This window comes from Saimiri boliviensis, chromosome 13 (genome assembly GCF_048565385.1).
Source record: "Saimiri boliviensis isolate mSaiBol1 chromosome 13, mSaiBol1.pri, whole genome shotgun sequence".
Lineage (NCBI taxonomy): Eukaryota > Metazoa > Chordata > Mammalia > Primates > Cebidae > Saimiri > Saimiri boliviensis.
This window is the reverse complement of record NC_133461.1, coordinates 9,681,428-9,705,483: the sequence shown is the minus strand read 5'-3', so window position 1 is coordinate 9,705,483 and position 24,056 is coordinate 9,681,428. Positions and strand designations below refer to the sequence as shown.

The 24,056-nt window shown below is 39.0% G+C and overlaps 1 protein-coding gene across 8 annotated transcripts in view; it reads right to left on the bottom strand.

The window, feature by feature from the left end:
* RTTN (rotatin) overlaps positions 1-24,056 on the bottom strand; it is a 184,001-nt gene that overhangs the window by 12,739 nt on the left and 147,206 nt on the right. For 5 of the 8 annotated variants that reach the window (XR_012513060.1, XM_074383250.1, XM_074383251.1 and 2 more), the window contains 6 exons: positions 19,303-19,408; positions 18,428-18,525; positions 17,114-17,191; positions 13,095-13,221; positions 9,124-9,326; positions 5,936-6,203 (listed from right to left, as the gene is read on the bottom strand). Coding sequence is in view for 6 of the 8 variants with exons in the window: in XM_074383250.1 (XP_074239351.1) it covers positions 5,936-6,203; positions 9,124-9,326; positions 13,095-13,221; positions 17,114-17,191; positions 18,428-18,525; positions 19,303-19,408 (880 nt within the window). In the remaining 2 variants the exon portion in view is untranslated. The other 3 variants (XM_074383252.1, XM_074383254.1, XR_012513061.1) reach the window with 3 other exon arrangements.

Below are 24,056 nucleotides of genomic sequence, written 5' to 3'. Positions count from 1 at the left end.
ATGTCTTTACAAGGACATGGATGAATATGGAAACCATCATTCTCAGCAAACTAACACAGTAACAGAAAACCAACCACCTGTTCTCACGCATAAGTGGGAATTGAACAATGAGAACAAATGGACACAGAAAAGGGAACATCATACAGAGGAGCCTGTCAGGGGGTGAGGGGCTATGGGAGGGATAACATTAGGACAAATACCTAATGTAGATGACGGGTTGAAGGGTGCAGCAAACCGCCATGGCACGTGTATACCTATGTAACAAACCTGCACATGTATCCCAGAACTTAAGTACAATAAAAGAAAAAAAAAAGAAAGAAAAAGAAATCAAGGGACAGGAAGACAAATTCACAAAATTCCTCTAAGCATTTAGTTATTTTAATAAAAGAATAACAAATACAAAAGATGACTAAACATTTTAGAGACATTTGTGGGTTTGTCCATGTGTCAGAGGAAAAAGTGATTTAAAGGTGTATCAACCCACAAGACACACACTTTTTGCAAAGTGAGCCAGAGTAGGAAATCAAGACTTACTAATTATCTGCAGTAATCTGCTCACTAAGTGAAGATTCCTGGAAGTCTAGTTCCAAGAAAACTGTCAGGGTGTTTTGGACCAAATGTGAACCTATTACATATTTTACATATCATTAAATTTTACCAAATTATTTCTCTTCTATATTTTATGATTTCAAGAATGTGTTACATTCTTAAGGGTGAACCATTGTTGTTGGGAATTCTTTCTATATATATTTATTTGCCACTCCCAAAATGTATTTAAACTGTAACTGGTTCAAGGGCAGTGTCTGCTCACTGCTATTAGTTAGAGAGCAGCGTCTGCTCACTGGTATTAGAGGGCAGCGTCTGCTCACTGGTACTAGTTAGAGGCCAGTGTCTGCTCACTGTTATTAGTTAGAGGCCAGTGTCTGCTCACTGGTATTAGTTAAAGAGGCCAGTGTCTGCTCACTGGTATTATTAGAGGCCAGTGTCTGCTCACTGGTATTAGTTAGAGGGCAGCGTCTGCTCACTGGTATTATTAGAGGCCAGTGTCTGCTCACTAGTATTCGTTACAGGTCATGTCTGCTCACTGGTATTAGTCAGAGGGCAGTGTCTGCTCACTGGTGTTTAAAGTTAGAGGCCAGTGTCTGCTCACTGGTATTCGTTACAGGTCATGTCTGCTCACTGGTATTAGTTAGAGGTCAGTGTCTGCTCACTGGTATTCGTTACAGGTCATGTCTGCTCACTGGTATTAGTTAGAGGCCAGTGTCTGCTCACTGGTATTCGTTACAGGTCATGTCTGCTCACTGGTATTAGTTAGAGGCCAGTGTCTGCTCACTGATATTCGTTACAGGTCATGTCTGCTCACTGGTATTAGTTAGAGGCCAGTGTCTGCTCACTGGTATTCGTTACAGGTCGTGTCTGCTCACTGGTATTAGTTAGGGGCCAGTGTCTGCTCACTGGTATTCGTTACAGGTCATGTCCGCTCACTGGTATTAGTCAGAGGGCAGTGCCTGCTCACTGGTGTTAGTCCATCCACAGTGCTAGTACATTTTAGAAGCTCAATAAATACTCATTGGGTAAAAGATTCCAGAATTAAAACAAAAATTTTGTCTACGTAATTCAATTTTGTTTCTTTATTTTAAGGGATTTTAAATATTTAACAAAAAGTAAACAAAAAAAGCTGCCCCCATAAAGTGAACTCAAAATGCGCAGCAGAAGGACAATGGGAAAGGCAGGTGCAGCAACGTTTCTGGCATGCTGCAGCTGACTCCCTGAACACCTCATCTGCATTATCTGATGCCTTTTGGTTTTCCTGTATCCTAACACACCCAAAACCAAGCCATGTAAGCAGCTGGCAGACAAAATTTGTCATGTGAAGTATGGCTGCAAGTACCACTCATTAGGCACATCATTAAATGTCCCCTTATTAAATGGGAGGGTGATTTCCTTGTTTCCATCTGAGTAGCATCAAGTGATGTTTTTAAATGTTGTCTCAAACACTCAGAATATATAATTCCTATGATCTAGGTAAGTTTATAACTTCTTCGACCAGCTGCTATCTCTTAAGGCATTTTTAATGAAGTATTATATGTATATGTGTGTGTGTGTGCGTGCGCACGCGTGTGTGTCAGAAATAATATGGCGGGCCCTTATGATAATGCAATGATTGAATTTTTAAAAAAACAAATTTTATTGTGAAACACACACATTTCATATGCATATGAAAAAAGCAATAAACAATTTTGAGTTTAACAAATAAGTCTGAACTCTCACATAAATATTTAAATAACCTCAAGCAAATATGTGGTAGTAAAATATAAATAATTAGAAATAATGAGCTTTGAATATTACCTTCTTAATATAATTGGTTTAATTATAAATTTAGGGATGTCATGTTGGTAATTACAGTGAGTTGTCAGTTATGGTGATGTTAGCGTCTTAGAAAAGCTCTTCAGGTTTTTAGCCATCATCTCTTCAAATATTTCCTCTCCGATTCTTCTAGGACACTTCATTAAACACACGGACTATCTTGATATATCTGCTGCGTCGCTTAACTTTGATTCTTTTAATTCTTTCTCATCTTTTTAGTTTTCTCTGCTGCATTCTGGATAATACTTTCATAATCTATCTTCTAATCTCTAAGTTCTCTCCTCTGCTATACCTAACTTGCTGTCAAATCTGTATGTTAAGTTTCCAATTTTGGGCTACTGAAGTTCTAGATTAGTGCTGTCCAACAGAACTTCCCACAATAATGGAAATATTCATATCTGTGTTGTTTAATAAGATAGCCACTAGCCACATGTAGTGAGTGCAACTGACTAACTGAATACTTAATTTTAATTAGTTTAAATTTAAATAACTACATGTGGCTGATTATCATATGGCACAGAAAATTTCTTGAAGTTCTATTTGGTTCTTTTCAAATCTTTCAACTTGTCAGTTTCCCATTTCCTGAAATTTTCAAGCTTGTCATTTATTTATCTAAATATGGTATAATTAAAGTTATTTTTAAACCCGTGCTTTGTAATTCCCATAGTTAAAGTCTGGGCAGAGAGGCTGGTATTTTTATCCCTTTGCTGTTTCTTACTACATGTTGCCATGTCTCCTAATGTGTTTGATTATCTCTAACTTTGTACTGGTCAGTGCTTTTGAACAATTATTTGTGGAGGTCCCCTGATGCCCAGTATGAACTTGGCTTTCATCCATCACCAAGGCAGTTTGCATCTAAGTACCCAGAGGCACCTTCAATCGAAGACACCTTAAACCATGGCCAACTCTGCGTGCAGAGCCCTGTCAGAAGCAGTCTGTAATACCCAGTCTCAAACATTTTTTTCTTCTCTTTACAGTCTCCTTCATGCAGATTGGGAAACCAACTTATTTTTGACTCATCCATTTGTTAAGAGAATGGTTCTTTGGAGGTCCAGCTTAATACAAGCAGAAAGCCAGTAAGAATCCCCACCTTGGGGAATTGCGGCTTCCTGTACTCTCATCCCTCGATATTCAACAAAAGCCAAGCATACAATGTTATTGCTGTTTTCAAGGGAGACTTAGCCTGACATTACCAGAAACAAAAAATGTTCCAGATCTTTTTTTTTTTTTTTTGAGACACAGTCTCACTCTTGCTCTGTTGCCCAGACTGGAGTGCAGTGGCGTAATCTCGGCTCACTGCAACCTCTGCCTCCCAGGTTCAAGGGATTCTCCTGCCTCAGCTTCCCAAGTTGCTGGGACTACAGGCGCCTGCCACTACACCTGGCTAAATTTTGTATTTTTAGTAGAGGCAGGGTTTCACCATGTTGGTCAGGCTGGTCTCAAACTCCTGACCTCAAATGATCCACCCACCACAACCTCCCAGAGTGCTGGGATTACAGCCGTGAGCCACTGTGCCCAGCCTCAGATCTATTTTGAACAGCAAGACCAAGCTCCACTGCACACTCCACTCCTGACTGCTTAAACTAGATGTGCGGGTTCAACCTATCAGAGGCAGCCTTTCCTGGGAGACTTTTCAGCTGGCTGAATCGGCTAAGGCCGCCTCTAAAAATCACCAAGTGGAAAGGAAGGCATCGCCTGTGGCATCCCTTTATAGTTCCAAACAGCAACTGCACACTGCTGTCTCTTATTTTACCCCTGCCTCGAAAGCCCACTGATCTCTAGTCTGTGGGAGTATGGGAAGCTTCTTTTCACCAAAGTGTCCATCTGCTTTAAGCTAATGAAGGAGAGAAAGCATTGCTGACTACAAAGAAATGCTAAAAATAATTCTAGAGGGATCTAGAAGAGGAAAACGCAGACTTCTCTCCTTCCGTTCCCAAAAAGCTGATCCTTTTTCCAACTCTCAATAATAAATTGAAGTAATCCCCAAAGAAAAAAATTATTATAAGAAAGGTGAATAAATAATATCAGATGTTACTGAGTAAATTCTACATACCAAGAATGGTCACAGATGCTTCACGGGCTCTCTGACTGCCCTGAGGAGGGATTATCATTATCCTCATTTTACAAATGTGAGGACTGAAGCAGATACTGTGGGGGAGGATGGAAGTAAAACCAGTGATGTACATCGCCCGGCACCAGAGAGCGCAGCATCAGCGCAGCAGCCACCGGAAGGTGGAGTGCAAAATCCATAGTAAGGTTAAGTCTGGTACAAGCTAACGGAACTTCAAACATCTTTCTATATCATATTCCTAGCAGCTGATTATCAGAAGGCTTTTCAGAAAAATAGAATCACAACTATATACACCACAAAATATAAGGAGAATCGTTTTCATATACTTGGAAAACTCGATTTCATAGAAAAATGCCTCTGAGAAAAGATGAAGTGAAAAACATGAAAGAACAAGAGAATGAATCTATCTTAAACATTTATCGTGTTCTAGAAATAGTGCTGGGTACTTTATGTGTGTTTATAAACTGATTCTTAACCAAATCAAGAATAGTGGGTTTCTTTTATAGATGAAGAGGCTGGGTCCAGCGAGGCTGTCCCAGGCGACGCTGGAGTGATGCCAACCTGGGGTTGGCATTCAAGAACAGGTGTGCAGGGGTCTGGAGCCCACCTTGTGGTTTTTCACTAGAACACATGTCTCTTATAAAATTCACTCCCCCATGAAATTGACATATTCCTTGTAGAGATAACACATGGTTGCAGAAAAAGGTCTTTCCAATTCTTTTCAGTTCAATTTTTTTCTGAATCCTCACCAATCCTCGCCCCCATCTGTCCTACATCTCAGAGAATGAAGTCTCTGCAAGGCTAACTGCACCATCTAATCTTGAGCCCTGAACTCTCCGGCCTGCTTAGGATCTCTGTCAATCATCAAGTATTTATTGAGTGCTCACTAGTTGCAGGCACAATTCTAGGTGCTGCAAATAAACAAATAAAGCAGACAAAAACCTCCTGACCCCATAAGAGTTCACCTTCTGGTGTGGGAAGATTAGGAATAGACAGATACATGAAACACACAGTCTATCAGATGGCAATAATACTATGGAGAGAAATAAAACCAGGGAAGGAAATAAGAGAGTGAGGAGGAAGAAAGAGAAGGTGGAAAGAAGGGGTTGGGGGCTATAATACTGACGTGGTTCTGGAGAGGCTTCATTCACGTGGTAGCATTTGCTTGAAGATGCAGAGGATGGGAGGGGGAGTTACAGGAAGAGCAAAGAGAGAGGAGAGGGAGCAGAAGACAAGGTCAGGGTGCCCTCGTCCACAGCTCTTCTTCCTCCATGTGTCCAGTATGTCCATGGGAATGACATGATGTGCTAAATTCAGAGACTCCAGGCAGCCCATGGAATGCCTGGTTCATTCCCAGAGCCCATGCCATCCACAGTGCCTTGAACACAGTGAGTGCTTAATAAATGCCTAGAAAATTATTTATAAAATTATTTGGGGCTGATCTTAGCAGTCTATGAATAATCACATATATAAACATGCATGTGTGTGAATACTTACCATTAGCCAGGATCTTGGGTTTATTAGCAGGACTGAAGCAAATATTATGAAAGATAAGAAGAGGCAATAAAGGGCTGCTCCTATGCTTGTATTTGCTCATCTCTGTTAGTAAGTCCAGGCAGCCAGGAAGCCTCAGAATCATTTGTTGCCCATCTTCTCCAAATGATATATTCAGGAGTAACTTCAACCAAAGAATAGTCAGATTACTGAGATGTTTATTTCTGCCTTTTGGCAATGCTAGAGAGAGGAAGTTCTGTAAGAAGTTACTCTGTGGATAAACAGAGAGAATATTATTTTCTTCTCAAGTCTTTTTCATTATTATCCTAGTCCCTTGGTGACCAATTAACTAACATTCTGCTACAGTCTTCCCTTACATTAATTTCTCCTTCTTTCTAATACCTTCAGAATACTCCATCTATGTTCTTTCCAAGTAAAAGTGAAAAAGGTACGAACAAAATCGTGCTCAAGTTTTAATTTCCACTAGTTCTTTCCCCATGAAGGATAAAGTATACTATAGTTAACTCTTGATTATTCAGAATTGATAATTCAGTTTGGAGATTATTTCAGGCCTTTTGAGTTTTCTCTTTTGTCTGCCTTCTGCTAATTTTGCTACTCATTAAAAGTTACCCTATGGAAGAAAAAAAGACAAAAATTCAAATCAGTCTTGAATACTAGCTAACAGCTCTGGAAGTAGTGAGGGTATTTTGAATCATTGTAGCTACAAGTGTTGTTGTTTTTATCAAACCTATAGATACAACTGAGATTCACTTTACCCCAGGTACTTATCATTATAAATAAGAATTTTTTATGGCTACATGTCATTCTATTATGTTTACAGATGAGAAAGCTCTATCATTTGAACTGTGAGAGTCTTTTCAACCTCCAAATAAAGCCCCTTCTACAAACCCCACCAAATCCTTAAGTATATGAAAGATAATAAATTATTGTCTAGACTAATCTATATGCAAAGTATAAAAGTGCTGTGTCATGCTGAAGCCCATGACAGCATGGAAACCACAGTTGGCTGGACATTTTAGAAATGAAATGCAATCACTGAACTTTTATGATTGCACAGAATAACTCCTTTCTCTCTCTGTTTAAATCTACTCCAGTTTATCTCTTTGGTTTTCCTGGACCAAAATCAAGATGTTGGCTTTAATCTATAAAACGCATTTAACATTTTTATACAAAGGACTCTGAGTGTTGAGAATGAAATGAGTTACAGAAATATTATCAACATTACCCAAACAATAAGTAAACTGTAAAATTACATGCCCACTTTTAGTTGCATGCGCTGTCTGTCACTCACGCCCACTTCTCCTCTCTTAGCCAAACTGACATTTTTTAGATTCAACCCTTGCTGGATTCGGGACTGACAAGGGTGATAAAAGATATATGTCAGTGCTCTAAAATCTAAATGTGCTATGGGCATTCCTTTTGCTTTTTTTTGTTGTTGTTGCATCTAAAGATGTTTTCAGACAATTTCCTACACCAGGTAGAATGTGTAGAAATGTATACCATAGTAGAAAAGAAAACGGGACACTTCAGGGCCTGAATTGTACACTAGTACCTGCTGCACTTTCTAAGTCCTATAGATAAGTAATGAAGAAGTATAAATGTTAAGTGTCTGGGCTCATTATTACTTAATGCCACAGAGGAAGTCTCAGGCATTTCCTAATTAGAGCAGAGGAAAAAGATTTGATTAATCTGTCCCTGGAAAGAGAGTCTGATCACATTTCATCAAAATATTCTTAAGTATAGCACTAGAATAACAGATTAAAAGTGGAACATATCTTAGAGATTATTTACTTTAACCCAAAGGAAGCTGAAAGAGAACAGGTCTCCAGCTCAGACTCATGATTGGCACTTCCATTCCATCCCACTTAGCTTCCCACCAACATGCTCTATAAGGAAGTGGTGGAAAGCACTGCCCCTGCTCTGCTCTCACATGTGCAGAATCTCTCATTCTTAAAGTGGTAATCACATATATCCAGTTCAAGATAACATCTCATTTTGGAAATGATATATGTATATGGATACATATATGAAGAAAATATATTCAAATATATATACATATATGACATACAAGAACATATCAATGAAGAAAATATCCAGCCATGTGCTGGTAAATAAACAACTGATTGCAGTGAGGGTAGAAAAGATCCAGGATTTGCAGAGTTCACAAAATTACATGGTGTGATACTCCCACTGTGGCTGATTTCAAGACAATATAACATCAACTGGAATTTTTATAAAATTCCTGCAGACTTAAGATGACACTCATGAGTTAGTAGGAATTGGCACCAATGCACCACTGAAAACATCTTTCCTTGGTAAGATTGATCTTTCCACTTCCTTAGAAAGACCGATCTTTCTATTTATGTGGTGATAACAAGGCATATTCTGAGGAGTTCAGGGAGAAGGAACAGTAGAGGAAAAGGAGACTCAGTTCTTATAAATGCTCTCAATTTTTGCAATTTGTCTTGGCTTTCAAGTAAAAGAAACAGAAGCACTCAAATTACAATACTAGTAAGTAATATATAATCTGATTACATTCAAATTTGAAGGGATTTTCCCAATTAGGGAGTCTGTGCATACACATCTAAATACAGATTCTAACTGCACATGTGTACTAGAATTTATTTAACTCATTACATCCCTTTTAAATTACCTTAAGTTAAAATCAGTGATGAGAAGTCTAGATTGGGAACCAGAGTCCTAGAGAACTCAGAAAATTGCTTCTCATGCCGTAAAGAAGTTAAAGTCTAACAGGGGAGAGGGGCTGTAATTTCATAAACCATTTTGTCAATGAAATTAAACTGAAATTGTTACTGCTCAATTTGGTCTGTTTAAAGACCAAATATATTACTTTTATTATATCCAATAAATGTAAGACAGCTATCTTTCTAGAACCCTCATTTTTGAGAAAGATAAAATACAATCCAAATGCTAAGAAGATAAATGGAAGGAAATGGCAGGATTCTACCCTAGCTCCTGTCCCCTTTCATGTGTCATCCATCAACCGGCTTTAAACAAAGTGAACCTCTTAATCCTTTCATAATCCTTTAAAATAAAATGCCTCCAAATCATAATATATTAATCCTGGAAACTAAGTTGTAAACTTTTGATTGGAAAGATTATTTCACTGAGTAGCCTTTTATGAGATGAAGGGGAGTTTAAGTGCTTACCTTCTGAATTACTCCTTTACAGTCATGAGACAAGGCCAGGTTGGAAAGAAGCATAAAAACCATCTGCTGAACTGTGGTGTTCTCCAGTGGCATCTGGGAAGCCAACTTTAGGACACACAGCATCAGAGAGTTGCCCAGGGCTCCTCTGTGTGCAGCTTGAACAGGGTGCTGTCCACAACTTGACCAACAAAGAGAACTGCAACCTTCAAAAATAACCGCCTATCACAATGTCTTCTTAGTTTCCTTTCCCTGTTTAGTTTTTGAATACACTAAGTGGTAAAGCATATCTGTCTATCAGAATGACTTAGCCATTAACCTGCAAATTAGCAATGGAGGCTAATGTTGGTGTCTACATTCAACCTCATAGATATACTGTCCTCACTGAGGGCCTAATTATGTCAATAGAGCACTTTAAGATACCAGGTTTATTTTTTAAAAAAGAATAAAATAAGTATATTAGGGTTTTTAATTGTTCCTAAAGAAAACATCTAAATAAAGGCCTGTGTAGAGGAACAGATTTTAGAAATGTGAGATAACTTGTCTAATGCCTTCATTTTACATAACCGACAAATAAGGAACATAACATCCCTGGGAAGGGGGACAGAACAAATACTATTTTCTATATTTGGTCAACAAAGATATGAAGCTCAGAAGGGCCAGTTTGTTGTTCAAGGTCACACAGCTTAGAAGTGGCAGGAATCAGCAGTGGCATCTACAGGCTTTCCAGGGTCCAGTATTTCTCAGGAAATTAGCAACTGAATGAGACTTATTGAGGGAGAAAAAATTTTTTTTAATTAGAAATGCATTTTAATGTTAAATCAATAAGACTGTATTATATGTAAACCTAAGGTATAACTGACTTGTGAAAGTTCATACAAGGAGGCTAACTTAAGTACAAATTGATCAGAATCAAATGCATTCTATAAAAGAAACTCATAAAAGATGAGTAAGCCAACAAAAGATACAGTAGTGGAGCTGGAAAATGCACCGAAACGAGACATTCCCACCAGACCTAAGGAACGGAGAAAGTTGGCAGCACAGAATGAAGGCAGGGACAATCCTGTACACATATGCTTCAATGATAGTTCAAGTTCAAGAACTTGAAGGTCTGTTTATATCTCTTTGTGCTGACTGGGTATCAAAATGGACAGCTCCAGAGGTGTCAGACTATTCAAAAGAATAAGCATCATTAGCATCTGGCAGTAACTAGATGGGCTCTTAATTGTATAACCTTTGATATTTAGACCCCAGCCGCTGGGCTACTGAATGTTGTTGGAAGAAAGCACAAACACTTGGTAACTAGTCAAATCTTAAATTGGTTAGCATAAATTTTAAATGGGTACTTAACACTGCCAGCAATCCTACTTTGCTTCCCTAGTGTGTTTGCTTTTTTTCCTCTAAACACAGCTACTTCACACTTTCTCCTCTTCTCACATCACCTCTACCCCTCGTCTTTGCTCACTCTTAGTGGTCAGTGTTTTCTCCTAAATGAAGAAAGGAGAAGTATTCAAAATGGGAATTTTCTCATCATTCCCATCAAGTCTATCAACCTACCTAAATCCAGATCCTTCCTCTCAGCCTTCCCTCTGCTTCCCACAGTTGTCGGCTGTGCTCTAGCTCTCACCCCTCTTATCCTCCCAGGGTGTGCTCTTACATGCACTCTTTTTTGTACCTCATTCTACCAATCCCTTAATAAACATGCCTTGAAAATGCACATTTTTTAAAACAGCAAAAACTCCTCCATTGACTCCACATCTGTGTCTTGCTGTTGCTCCATTTCTCTGCCCCCTTATATGTAGAACATTTTGGAAAGGCTGTCTCCTCTACTTCATCTTCTCTCCTCAACCCACACTAATTAGGTTTCTATTTCAGTGCTGCACTAAAATAACCCTCAAGGTCCATAAGAACATCAAAGCCCAATAGCCATTGTTGCTATCCTCCTTTTAGTAGAATTTTCTAGAGCATTCCACACAACTGAGTATGCCCTTCTGACTTTCTGTGACTGTACACTCTTATCTCATTGGCTATTCCTTTTTTTTCTGGTTTTTTTTTTTTTCTTCTTCTTTTGATTAATTCCAAATGTCGATGTGCCCCAGAACTTGGTCATGGGATTCTGCTTCTCCATCTATACGTTCTCCCTGGGTAAGCTCAAATAGCCACAGGACTTTAAATACAATCTATATGACAACAACTCCTGTGGTAGCCAGCCTCCAAGATGGTCCCAGTGGCCCCTGCCTCTGCACTAGGGTTGCTGTGTGTGACCCACAGGAGGTAGGAGCGCTGTTCGGTTACTTCTGAGACTGGGTTATAAGATATATAACTATAACTTCTGCCCTGGGCCCACTCACTCTGGGTCGTTTGAAACAGCCCTAAGTAGCAAGGAACTGAGGCTGCCATAGGAACACTGAATCCTCTATCCCAGTCAAGACTTCAGATGACTGCAGAGACTCTGAGCAAGGACCACCCAGGTAAGCCATTTCCAGATTCCTGAGGCACAGAAACTGTGGCGTAATGAAATGATTGATGTTTACAGATGCTAAATTTTAGAGTAATTTGTCTTGTGGTAATAAATAACTAATAATACTCCCAACATTTTAAATCTTCAAACTTACCTCTACTCTCCGTTGAATTCAACTCCATCTTACTATTTTTACTTGAGTGAATACCAACACCTCATACTTAAAAAGACCAAACAGAACTCTGGATTCCTACTTTTTTCTCACTTCAAGTCTGCTTCTTCCAAATCTTCCCCATTTTAGTAAATGGCACCAGTGTGCATTCAGGCTCATTTCTCCAAATGAAGTTTACCCAGGACACCTTTCTTTCCTTCCTACCTCCCACTGCAGGTTTCCTTGACTCTACCTTTGGGCCATACACTGAATCTGTCTACTTCTCTCAATCTCTCCAGCTACCACTTAAGCCCAAGCCACCATTACGTCTCCATGACAAGTCTCCCTGATTCTAGCCTTGCTCCCAATCATCCATTCTCCACATATCACCCAGAGTGATCTTTCTCTTCTTTTTTTTTTTTTTTTTTTTTTTTTTCTGAGACAGAGTCTTGCTCTATTGCCCAGGCTGGAGTGCAGTGGCATGATCTCGGCTCACTGCAACTTCTGCCTCCTGGGTTCAAGTGATCCTCCTGACTCAGCCTCCCAAATCTGGGATTACAGGTGTGCACCACCATGTCCGGCTAATTTTTGTATTTTTTTTTTTTTTTTTTAGTAGACACCAGTTTCACTTTGTTGGCCAGGCTAGTCTCGAACTCCTGGACTCAAGTGATCCTCTTGCCTTAGCCTCTCAAAGTGCTGGCATGAGCCACCGCACCCAGCCTAATCATTCTTAAACACAAATTAAATCATGCCACTCCCCAGCTTACAACTGCCAATGGCATCCTGTTATATTCTCATAAAAATCCAAACTCCCTGCTGTGGCCCCTGAGGCCCTACATGACCTGTCCTCCTATCTCATTTCAGATCACTTTCACCAGAACTCACAATGCATGGCGCACAGCATGCTCTTGATAAAATGTCTATTGAGTGCCAGAGTGAAAGAGCAGCCCTAGTGATTTCAAGTATCACCAGACCAACTGTTCTGAGAACCAACTTCCATCATGCCTGTCTCCTGTTCTAGAATCTATAAGAAGTTCTAACTTTCACCTGGCTTTTGAGGTCTTACATCATAATTTTTATCCTCTCAATTTTCCTACTAAACTCAATTTCCAATTGCCAGATAATCAGACCAGTCCTCCCTCTCCATTCCCTGCACTGCCAAGGACTTTCTCATGTCAACAAATATACTAAAATATCTGTCTGCTTTCATACCTGAAAGAAAGCTTGTCTTTGCCCATCATATCCTCAATAAATCAGAGAAATACTTCAAAATACATATCAGTTTTTCTAGTTCACCTTATCAACATTTATAAAACTAGTATTTTGGTATATTACTGAAAGGCCATACTGGATCCTGTTTACCATTTGGAAAATTTGCAGTATAGACGCAAAGGAGCTGCAGAGAAATTTGCATCAATGAATCATCCATCAAAATCCAAGGCCAGAGAGAGTGCAAGACAGGGACAAGGTGAGCTTCAAGAGCTGCTTCCTGTTGAAGGAAGGAAAAAAGATAGCATTAGTCTGAATATGTGAAAATATAACATTAAAATCAAAACAACAACAAAAAAGCCACCAACATAAGACACAAGCAGAATCCTGTGGCTGGCTTCAGCATCTTGCCCCAGCCCCACTGGGCTCCACACATGACTGCCCTGACGAAGAGCCTGACCAGTCTCAGGAAGTCCCTTCAACACCAGGGTGGTTAATATGTGCTACTAAGGTAGGAAGCATAGAAAACAGCTTCTGTAACACATAAATTAAGCAGCAAAGTGGTATCTCACAACACTGAATATATTCCTGTAAATGCTATGAAACGGCCAAGAAGTGAGAATTTCTGGTTAAGTAAACATTCTGATCAACTCTAAGTCCTCCCTTGCCCACCCTCTCTTCCTCTCCTCACCCCCCATGTGTGTGTGTGTATATATATCCAAAGTAAATCACAGTTTTTGAGTAATATGAATATATAAAATTCAGTCTATATAGTATGTTAAATCAATACATTCTGAAGTAACTCGGGGTCTTTATTACAAAGATCAGTTATCCCTGGGACAACACTGCAGATAAAATACAGCTGTTTACAGTAAGGGCAGCAATATCTTTTTTAAACGAACAAGAATTCCAAGGTAATTTACAGACCCATGTTTATGCATGTGAGCATGCACATAAATACACACACCCTATACAATTTCACATAGCGTCAAGTGGCAGAATAGAAGTGATTCCCAGTGTTCGACACTCCCCGTAAGCACTAGTCATTCCCAACGCTCTCCCTAAAGTTCTTCCCACGTTCACCACTCTCTGTGGCACACAGCCCTCCATCTGCACCAGATGACCTTGCTTACTATTTCACAGAGAAGACAGAAAGGATTAAGTGCAAATTCCTTTATCTGTTCTGCCATCCTGTCCACACAGTTTATCTGTATTTTCATCCATTCATCCTTCCTGTCTGCCTGGCAGTGAGAAAGAGGTGTTCCACGTTTTGTAGGAGATTGATACATCCATCTGTGTTCTGAAACACAGCTCTTCCTGCCTCCTCAGGGATCTTTAACTGCCAGTTAGTTCTTCTCTTGCTGTCTCTGAAACAACTAGTCCCCAATTTGCTCATTTCTGTGCCTGTATTCAAATTTACCTGTTAAGAGAAACATCCTATATGTCTTAAATTATTAATGCCACTTTTCAGGACTAAACTTCCACATTATTATTGCGGTAATTTCCCCATCTCACATTTAATCTTTAATTCCCATTTATTTTATTTTCTCTCCTGATGATTCTATTGAGGCCACTCCTACTTTTGTTAGTTGCCAACAATGCTGAAGCACTATGGCATTTGCTATGTGTCTCTTCTTTCTTAATTTCCATGCTGCTGCTCTATCTTGGATCATCTCTGATAGAGTCTGGGTATTTGTCCCTGCCCAAATCTCATGTTGAACTATAATCCCCAATGCTAGAGGTGAGGCCTGGTGGGAGGTGTTAAGATCTTGGGGGTGGATTCCTCATGGCTTAGTGCTTTCTTCAAGACAGTGAGTGAGACCTCATGAGATCTGGTCATTTAGAGGTGTGTGGCACCTCCCCGCCAGCTCACTCTTGCTCCAGTTCTAGTCATATGATGTGCCTGTTCTCCTGTTGCCTTCTGACATGATTGGAAGCTTCCTGAGGCCTCCCCAGAAGCAGATGCCACTATGCTTCCTGTTCAGCCTGCAGGACTGTGAGCCAATTAAACCTCTTTTCTTTAATAAACTACCTAGTCTCAGACACTTCTTCATAGAAAGACAAGAATGGCCTAATACAATCTCCAAACTCCTTCTCCAGTATTCCCCTCTCAGCTGTTTTCTGCCTTCTCTTAAATGTCCTTATTGTCCAAAGATATGACCTAGGTTTTCATTATATACTTTCTTGGGAAATTTCAACAATAGTGAGGACACAAATGACACCCACACATCAATAACTCCTAATATCCCCAGTCTGTATCACTCCTCAGAGTCCCAGACCCATAAAATCTACTGACCACAAGCCATTTTTCACCTGGATGACCCAAAGACTCTTGAGGGTAGCACGTGCAAGAATGAACATCGGGTCTTTCACACCTGTGCTCTGCTCTATCATGCACTCTTGCATTGGTAAGTAGCTTCCATGGGAGTTTGAAACTCCCCTACATTCCTCTTCTTCTCAATGCCTCAAATTTACCCTCCTTCTCCTTTCTACCTGCTCAAGTTAAGGTGTCGTCATCTCTTGTCTGGACTATGACAGTCCCCTCCACCTAACCTTGTCCACTGTTTAACTCATTTACCTCACAGTCACCATGATCCTGCCTTCCAGTAGGAAAATCCCTTAATGTTATGCATATGCAAACAGCAGGGTGGGGTGGCAGTGGGTGACCTGGAGAATTACCCAATATGACCAACTATTAATAATGAGAACATGCCGTACATGTGATAAAAGCTGAAACTGAAATTAAGAATCTCTACCTCCATAAGATCATATTTATATTCAAGGATAACCTAAATATTCTTTGGATATACTTCTTATTAAACAACTTAGAAATATAGAAATGCTTTGACTTGTTGAGATATTACACTTTTATAAATGGCTAATGTGATACAAATTGAGCACAATATTTATAACTAGTAGCCAGGTTAGCATTTCATAAATCTTTATAGGTAGATCCTACCTGTAAAGTATTCTAGAGTATTTCCCTGAATAAAGTATCACGGATGAATATTAACTGCACATGCACATAAAATTTATATATTTACATATACACATGAATACTGATTGTACATCCAGTCACAAGCATACTATCAAAAGCATGAAGGAATCATAAGTTTATTAATGGCACCTCTGTTTTAAGAAAAAGTTCATATAAATTCATACAGGAATTTTAATAAAATATACAAATAAACATTTAATTCCCATCAAACTACTCTGAAATATAAATTGTGAGTCACGTATCTGGCTTTTTAACATAGCTTAAGGAATAAGTGTGTTCAACACATCAATTTTCCAGAGGTGATAAGGTTTTTCCAGTTGTACTCTTACCACAAGAAATAGTAAAACAGATAAAAATTCAAAAAGCAAAGGAAGCTTCTGTAATTTATCTTTGCTTTCTATATTAAAGCTTTAATATTTCTTTAAATTTTATTTTCATGATAAGCTCTTACAAAGAATAATCTAGTATTTCTGTATTAAAGTATTAATCTAGTATTTCAAAAGTGTTGTAAAACTATAGACAAAGCAAATCAGAGTGTTCAAAAGATTGTATCTTCTAGAGTAGTACTGATACAATGGTTTAAAACAACATTATCAATGCTTATCAACAAAGCAAAACGTCTCAGTGATTTATGACAGAGCGGCTGTGTAAATGGTCACAGGAAGTCAGCAGAACTAGAAGAAACTTCCTCTCAGTGGATGTGGCTGCACTAGGCAGCAGCTCTAACTATCTTCTCCTCTGAAGCAGGAAACTCTTCATCTTTCTTCCTTACAGATACAGATAGTTTCACTTATTTCCTTGGAGAGTTGTTCTGACAACCCATTTTGAAAGAATCTACCTTAGAAGACACATCCAGCCATTCATTCCATATCTAAAATAGGTGGGGAAAAAAACACCCAAAATGCCTAAGAGTACAGAATGAGGCTGAAGTTTGTGAAGTTAAAGTTTCAATGATAAATCAAAACACTGATATACACAAATGTAATTAGTGTTGATGAATAACTAGATACACCCATTTCCGACAATTACCACTGAGTTTAAGGACCAATCAACTGTGCATCTAAAAATTTAAAAGTCAGAGTGTTCCATTTTTCCTACTACATTATCTCATATAAAAATTAAACCGCTTAATACCAGCACTTCTATTAAAATTTTGAAAAGTAGCTCTACTTACTTTACATTCTTCATTTTGATAAAGACAGTTTCTTAGGAGCTGCATGGCAATGCTTAACTCTTTAATAACACCATCCTCCTATTTAAACAAAAAGCAGTTGAAAATTGTGAACGCAACAGCATACTCCACTCTTTGTATATAGTAATTCCCTCCCCTTTGGGTCACAGTACAATGCAACTGTGCTCTAATCACGCCCAACCACTGTAACTTAGAGGGAACTGACAAGCTAACGATCTCTGAAAGATGACCATATCTCAAGAAGCACATTCACCAAAAAAAAGCTATTTCTGTCCTATGAAGCATGGAGGAACTCGGATATATGATAGCCTCCACGTTTCATCTCAATAAAGTGAGGCAGATAGTGACAGGTTTTCAATCAAATCAGGTGTTGGCTGACTTTCTCAATGATAAAGTAAGGGCCTTGGGCTAGAGAAGAAAAAGGAAAAGATGCAAAACAAACAAACAAAAAATAACTGATAAACATACAATCAATCTCCTGCATCAATTAAATTATTAAATATGGCTTTGTCTTGGTTTCTTATTAAATGAAGTAGAAACTAGTTATTATATACAGTGCTGTTATAAAGGCCTTACATGCACACATGTATGTATATTTGTTTATTCATACTATTCATACACTTTCATTTGCTGAATAAGTGGGTGGCAGATCTTGTTAACCATAGTAGTTATTGTTAACCATAGCTATTATATAATAACTATGTTATTCTGAGTTTACCTGAGCGTGCAATTTAAACATGAGTCCGGCAGACTCAACACTAGAGGAGATACTCAGAAGGCACAGAAGGAGATAAACAGAGTTTAGGAATACCAGCTCTGCAACCACTAAGATATCGAGCAAATATTAGCTCCATCAATGACCAATTGTGTGACTATGCTGTAATGAGTGTTTGTTCATGAGATAATAAATATGAAATGTTTCAATAGTGGCTGACATATAGAAAACCCTTAATAAATTATAGTTGTTTTAGATCTCATTCCTAGTTAACCTACAGTTGTTCTGAGATAAAGATTTTCTTTTTGTAGTATAAAAAATTTATCTGGCATAGTATCATGAATGTATAGATATTTTCAAATGTTTATAAAAACAAAAGTGTATAATAGACAGACGTTGTCTAAAGATCTTCAAGTAAGAATTAAGAACAAAAAAAGCCAACAATCTGCTAATAAACAAGTCTCATTAATTATCCAATTGTACTTTTCTTCTAAATGAGACACGCATTTCAAGTCTGTGCTCATTTCTAGGCACTGGAGGAATAGAGAATGGTCTCTATATATAACCATTCATTATGTTACCTTTTTTTTCAATGCTGCTTTCCCAGGCCTCAGAGAATCTAGATTCAGTTGTGCGTTTATGTGTTTCATCTGCTCCATGCAGTTGTCTATGAGATTGGCTGAAAGACAAAATCTGCAGCAGTCTAAAAGATATTCTATTTCCAAGTAAGTTAAAACCACATACATCAATCAGATTCTCAAAAAAGTACTATTTTCTATTTCTGATCCACTTCATTTTAGAATCTTCAGTGACAGATTAATGAATCAGAGAGGGGAAAGTAAGAGGAGTAAAATGCTGACTCCCGCTTGTTTTCAGTTTTTAGTAAGACACTCCCCAAATCCAATTTATATCTTGAGGAATACATCGTTTGTTTTAGTAGCAAATCACAATTGATATTAATGGACTTGTTGTTGCCATTATTCTCTTTTAATTCTCAGATCTATATTCTCCAATTCCCAAATGAGAAATTATAACACACAAGAGGAGAAATTTATATGAAAATTGGAATCATCTGTTGCTGTTGTTTTTACCATCAAAACTATGTGAGTTTTCTTCAGGCATGCTGTGAGTGCTTCCGGATACCAATATTTAATTATAATGAAATTCAATGTGTTATCTTTTAGCTGCTCTAATATTTATGTAAAGACTCTTTAGAGCAAGGACCATCACAAATCAACCAGTGCAGAAAAAAAAAAACACATCTAATCTTTTTATTTGAAAAGTACTATGTGTTTACTGTGTTTCTGCATGGAAAAATATATGTTTATTTTTATTGACACTGAGATTATACTGTAAGTTTTTTACATTTTGAGTCCAAAGAAAATTAACTTGAACAAGCAACAAAACATGTGAACTGATGCTAACACCAAAACAGCTGAAGTGCCACGTGGCTCACCTTCCAAAGCACGTTTCTGCGCTCTTCTACTGACAGCCAGAAGTGACATCAGTGCATTTGCAGCTACTCTTTTCAGGATATCTTTGGAGGATTTTTCTTCATAGCACTGCAGAGAGAATACAAATCAAACTGCCTTGAAGAAAAATTTAATCTGGAGCAAAACTGTTGTGAATAAAAGACGTTTTCTACTTAAAAGATATTGCTAGGTTTCAACTATCATGTGAAATTAACTGGATTTTGAAAAATCATTAATATCTGAGAATGTTCTGTGTGGATAAGACTGTATAAGTTATTTATAATATGGAAGAGAAAAACAGTAATTCTTAGAGACTCATCATCTACAGAAAAAAAGCTTTATTTAGAACTAACACATAGCAAGCTAATATACTTACTCAAATTCACTGGATCATATTGTATATATATGTATAACTTATTAAAATGGGTCCCTCTAAAACTACTGAATAGGAGATGTCATCAGTTATCTCCTTTCTCTTCTAGGGAAGAGAAAGGAGGAAATTGCCCTCCCTCCATTTCTGCCTAAACTACCCATGTATCTCAGTTGATTTGGTTTTTTCCATCTTTCATTTCTATGGTAACATGTACCTGTCATATAACATATTTTCTCAGAAAATATTGCATAACTTTTTTTACTTTTATAGAAATGGAAAATCATTTGTAATTCTGAAAATACTATTTTTGTATATTTCCTTTATACATTTAAATTTCTGAGTTAGAAAAATTTTCACTTAAATATTTCTAATATGTACAAAAGTAGACAGAATAACAGATTCCATACATTTTTATTTTAAAAAAAGAAACTAGAAATTTCTGCTCCAAGATGGCCAACTAGATATAGCCAGGAGGAATATCTCCCACTGAGAGACTGGGACATCAAGAAGACTGGCACGCTCCTAGCAGATCTTTAGAGGGAAGTCATTTAGAATAGATGGAAAACACACAGCCAGGACTGAAGGGGGAGGAAGCTGGGAACCCTGCTCAGGGCTACCAAGCACCACAACTTGTTCCTGGTCCCCAACAACTCCTGCTTAGTAGGTGAGTTGAAAAGGCAAGGAACAAAATTTGCCCTCACCACAGGCCCCTGGAATCGTGGTAGGAAGGAACCCCTGGACCATCATGGACACTTGAGTTGACAGGGAAAGCTGCTTAGGGAAGCAGTACAAGCAGAACTCCAGTTGGGGCAGAGCCCAGAGAGTTTGGTGTGGAAGTGTCTATAGTGGAGCATGGCCAGGGACACCCATCCCCTTAGGCTAGACTTGCTCCCCTAGGAGACTTTATCCCTAGGGGAACTATGGGACCTCTACTCTGCAGGGTGGTCTTGTCCATGAGATGGGGCCAGCCTGGACCACTGTTCATTCTGCTGGCTCTCTCCCAGAGCCCAAGCCTGCCCACACCTGTCTGGAATGAAGCTCCCAGGTACTTCCTGGGAGCCTGCATAGTAGCTCCTGCAATGGCAGACTGTGCCTGACTAGCAGAATGCTCCAGCAGAGCGACCCCAGTGGACATGCACTAGCATTCCTCCCCCACTGCAGCCTCCTTCATGCTGCCTTGCCTGCAGGGACTCACCCACTGGCCACCCACCACAATGCTTTGTGGATGTGTGCAGGTGGACCTATCTTCCCTTCCCCATCAGCATGTGTGCATGTCCACCCTGCCGTGCCACTGCTGTCAGCGTGAGTACACCCCATCCTCCCTCCCTGCTACTGTCCTCAGAGAGTGGGCAGGCATGGAGTCCGCCAGCCCTGGCCCTGCCAGCACCCCACCCCTGCACTGGGGCCACCAGTACAAAACTAGCCACCAAAAGCAGTGAACCCACCCCTAGCCCTAAGCGGCCACTGACACCAGAATGAATGGGCACAAAGGGCAAACACAGTCTTGCATCCACCATTGCCCCGTCTCATGCTAACACCACCACCAGTATGAATGTGCACAGTCTCCAGTGGGGGCTCCCAAATCCCCAAGCTGTGCTGCTACCACAGCTGCTATAGATGCCTGCATGGAGGATGTCACCCTGGCACCTGACAGCACCCTGCCATAGCTGACAAGTGTGCACCCTGTTGCACTGCCGCTGCTGCTGTCATGTGTCAACAAGGACAGATCCTGCTGCCACCTCCCTACGAAGTGCTTTGGCTGGCACCAACCAACAAAGTGTCATGAACAGCAGTCTTAGAGTACTCTGGCCCCTCCTGAGCAACAGGTTCCTAACCTTGAGGAAACAGAGATCAAAGTCCTGCCCTGATACCAATTCCCAAGAGTTAGAGCACACAGTCCAAGAGTCCTGAGCTGAGCCTTGGTCCCCTAAAATCCTCCTAAAACAAGTCAACTGAAAACACCTTATATCATAACCAAATGCCCAAAAACATCAAATAAGACAAAAGAAAAAAAAAAGACAATCGTCCAAAGGATAGCAACTTCAATGACTGAAGAAACACCAGCCCTCGAAGACGAAAAAGAACCAGCACAAGAACTCTAAGACCTTAAAAAGCCAGAGTATCTTCTTTCTTCCAAACGATCATACTAATTTTCCAGCAAAGTTGCTTAACCAGGCTGAGATGGCTGAAATGACAGAAATAGAATTCAAAATATGGATAGGAATGGAGATCATTGAGATTCAGAAGAATGTTGAAACCCAATCTAAGAAAGCTAAGAATAAAAGTAAAACGATACAGGAGCTGACAGACAAAATCGCCAGTATAGAAAAGAATGTAACCGACTAGACAGAGCTGAAAATCACACTACAAGAATTCCATAATGAAATCACAAGTATTAACAGCAGAATGGACCAATCAAAAGAAAGAACCTCACAGCTTCAAGACTGGTTTTATAAGACAGTCAGAAAAGAGTAAATAAATAAATAGGAACAAACAAAACCTCCAAGAAATATGGAATTTATGTAAAAAGACTTATCTACAACTCATTGGTGTCCCTAAAAGAGATGAGGCAAATGGAGATAACTTGGAAAACATATCTCATCATCCATGAGAACTTTCCCAACACAGCTAGAGGTCAACACTCAAATTCAAGAAATGCTTAGAATCACAAAACATCTCACAAGAAGATCACCCCCGAGACACATAATGATCAGATTCTTAAAGGTAAAAATGAAAAAAAGAAAAAAAGATAAAGACAGCTAGAGAGAAGAGTCAGGTCACCTACAAAAGGAAGCGCATCAAATGAACACTGAACCTCTCAGCAGAAACCCTACAAGCCAGAAGACACTGGTGGCCTATATTTAACATTTTTCAAGAAAAGAAATTTCAACCAAGAATGTCATATCCAGAAAAACTAAGCTTCATAAGCAAAGGAGAAATAAGATCCTTTACAGAAAAGCAAATGATGAGGAAACTTGTTACCACCTGCCTTACAAGAGTCCCTGAAAAAATCACTAAATATGGAAAGAAAGTACTACCACCAGCCACTGCAAAAACACACTTAAGAACATAGACCAGTGACATCATAAAGCAACCTCATAAACAAGTTGGCATAACAAACAACTAACAAAACGATGACAGGATCAAATTAACACATATCAATATTAACCGTGCATGTAAATGGGCTAAATGCCCCAAATTAAAAGGAACAGAGTGGTAAGATGGCTAAATAAGCAAGGCCCAATGGTATGCTACCTTTAAGAGACCCATCTCACATGCAATGACACACATGGGCTCAAAATAAGGGATGGAAAAAGGCTACCAAGCAAATGGAAAACTGAAAAAAAGCAAGCATTGCAATTCTAATTTCAGACAAAATAGACTTAAAACCAACAAAGATAAAAAAAAAAAAAAAAAAAGACAAAGAAGAGCATTATATAACAGTAAAGGGCTCAATTCAACAAGGTGACCTAACTATCCTAAATATATATGCACTATACACAGAAGCATCCAGATTCGTAAAGCAAGTTCTTAGATATCTTCAAAGAGACTTAAACTCCCATAGGATAATAGTGGGAAACTTCAACACCCCACTGACAGTATTAGACACGTAATCCAGGCAGAAAATTAACAAAGATATTCAGGACTTGAACTCAACACTGGACAAAATGGATCTGATAGACATCTACAGAACTCCTCACCAGAAAATACAATGGAGTATAGATTTTTCTCACTGCCACACAGCACATACTCTAAAATCAACCACACAACAAGACAAAAAACAAATCTCAGCAAATTCAAAAAAATCAAAATTATACTGATATGGTTTGGATCTGTGTCCTCACCTAAATCTCATGTTCAATTGTAATCCCTAATGTTGGGTATTGGATCGTTGGGGTGGATCCTTCATGACTGGGTTAGCACCATCCCTTTGGTTCTGTTCCTGTGATAGAGTTCTCATGAGATCTGGCTGGTTAAAAGTTTGTGGTACATCATACCTTTCTTCCTCCTGCTCCCACCATATGAAATGCTTTGCTCCCCCTTCACCTTCTGCTGTAATTGAAAGTTTCCTGAGGGCTTCCCAAAGGCTGAACAGATGCCAGCATTATGCTTTTTGTACAGCTTGTGTAACTGTGAGGCAATTATATATCTTTTTAAAATAAATTACCCAGTCTCAGGTACTTCTTTACAGCAATGTAAGAATGGTCTAATACATAAGCCATCCACACCCTTAGACCACAGCACAATAAAACCGAATTCAATACAAAGAAAATTGCACAAACCATATATTTACATTGAAATTAAGCAACCTGCTCCTAAATAACTTTTGGCCAAATAATGAAATTAAGGCAGAAATTTTTATGA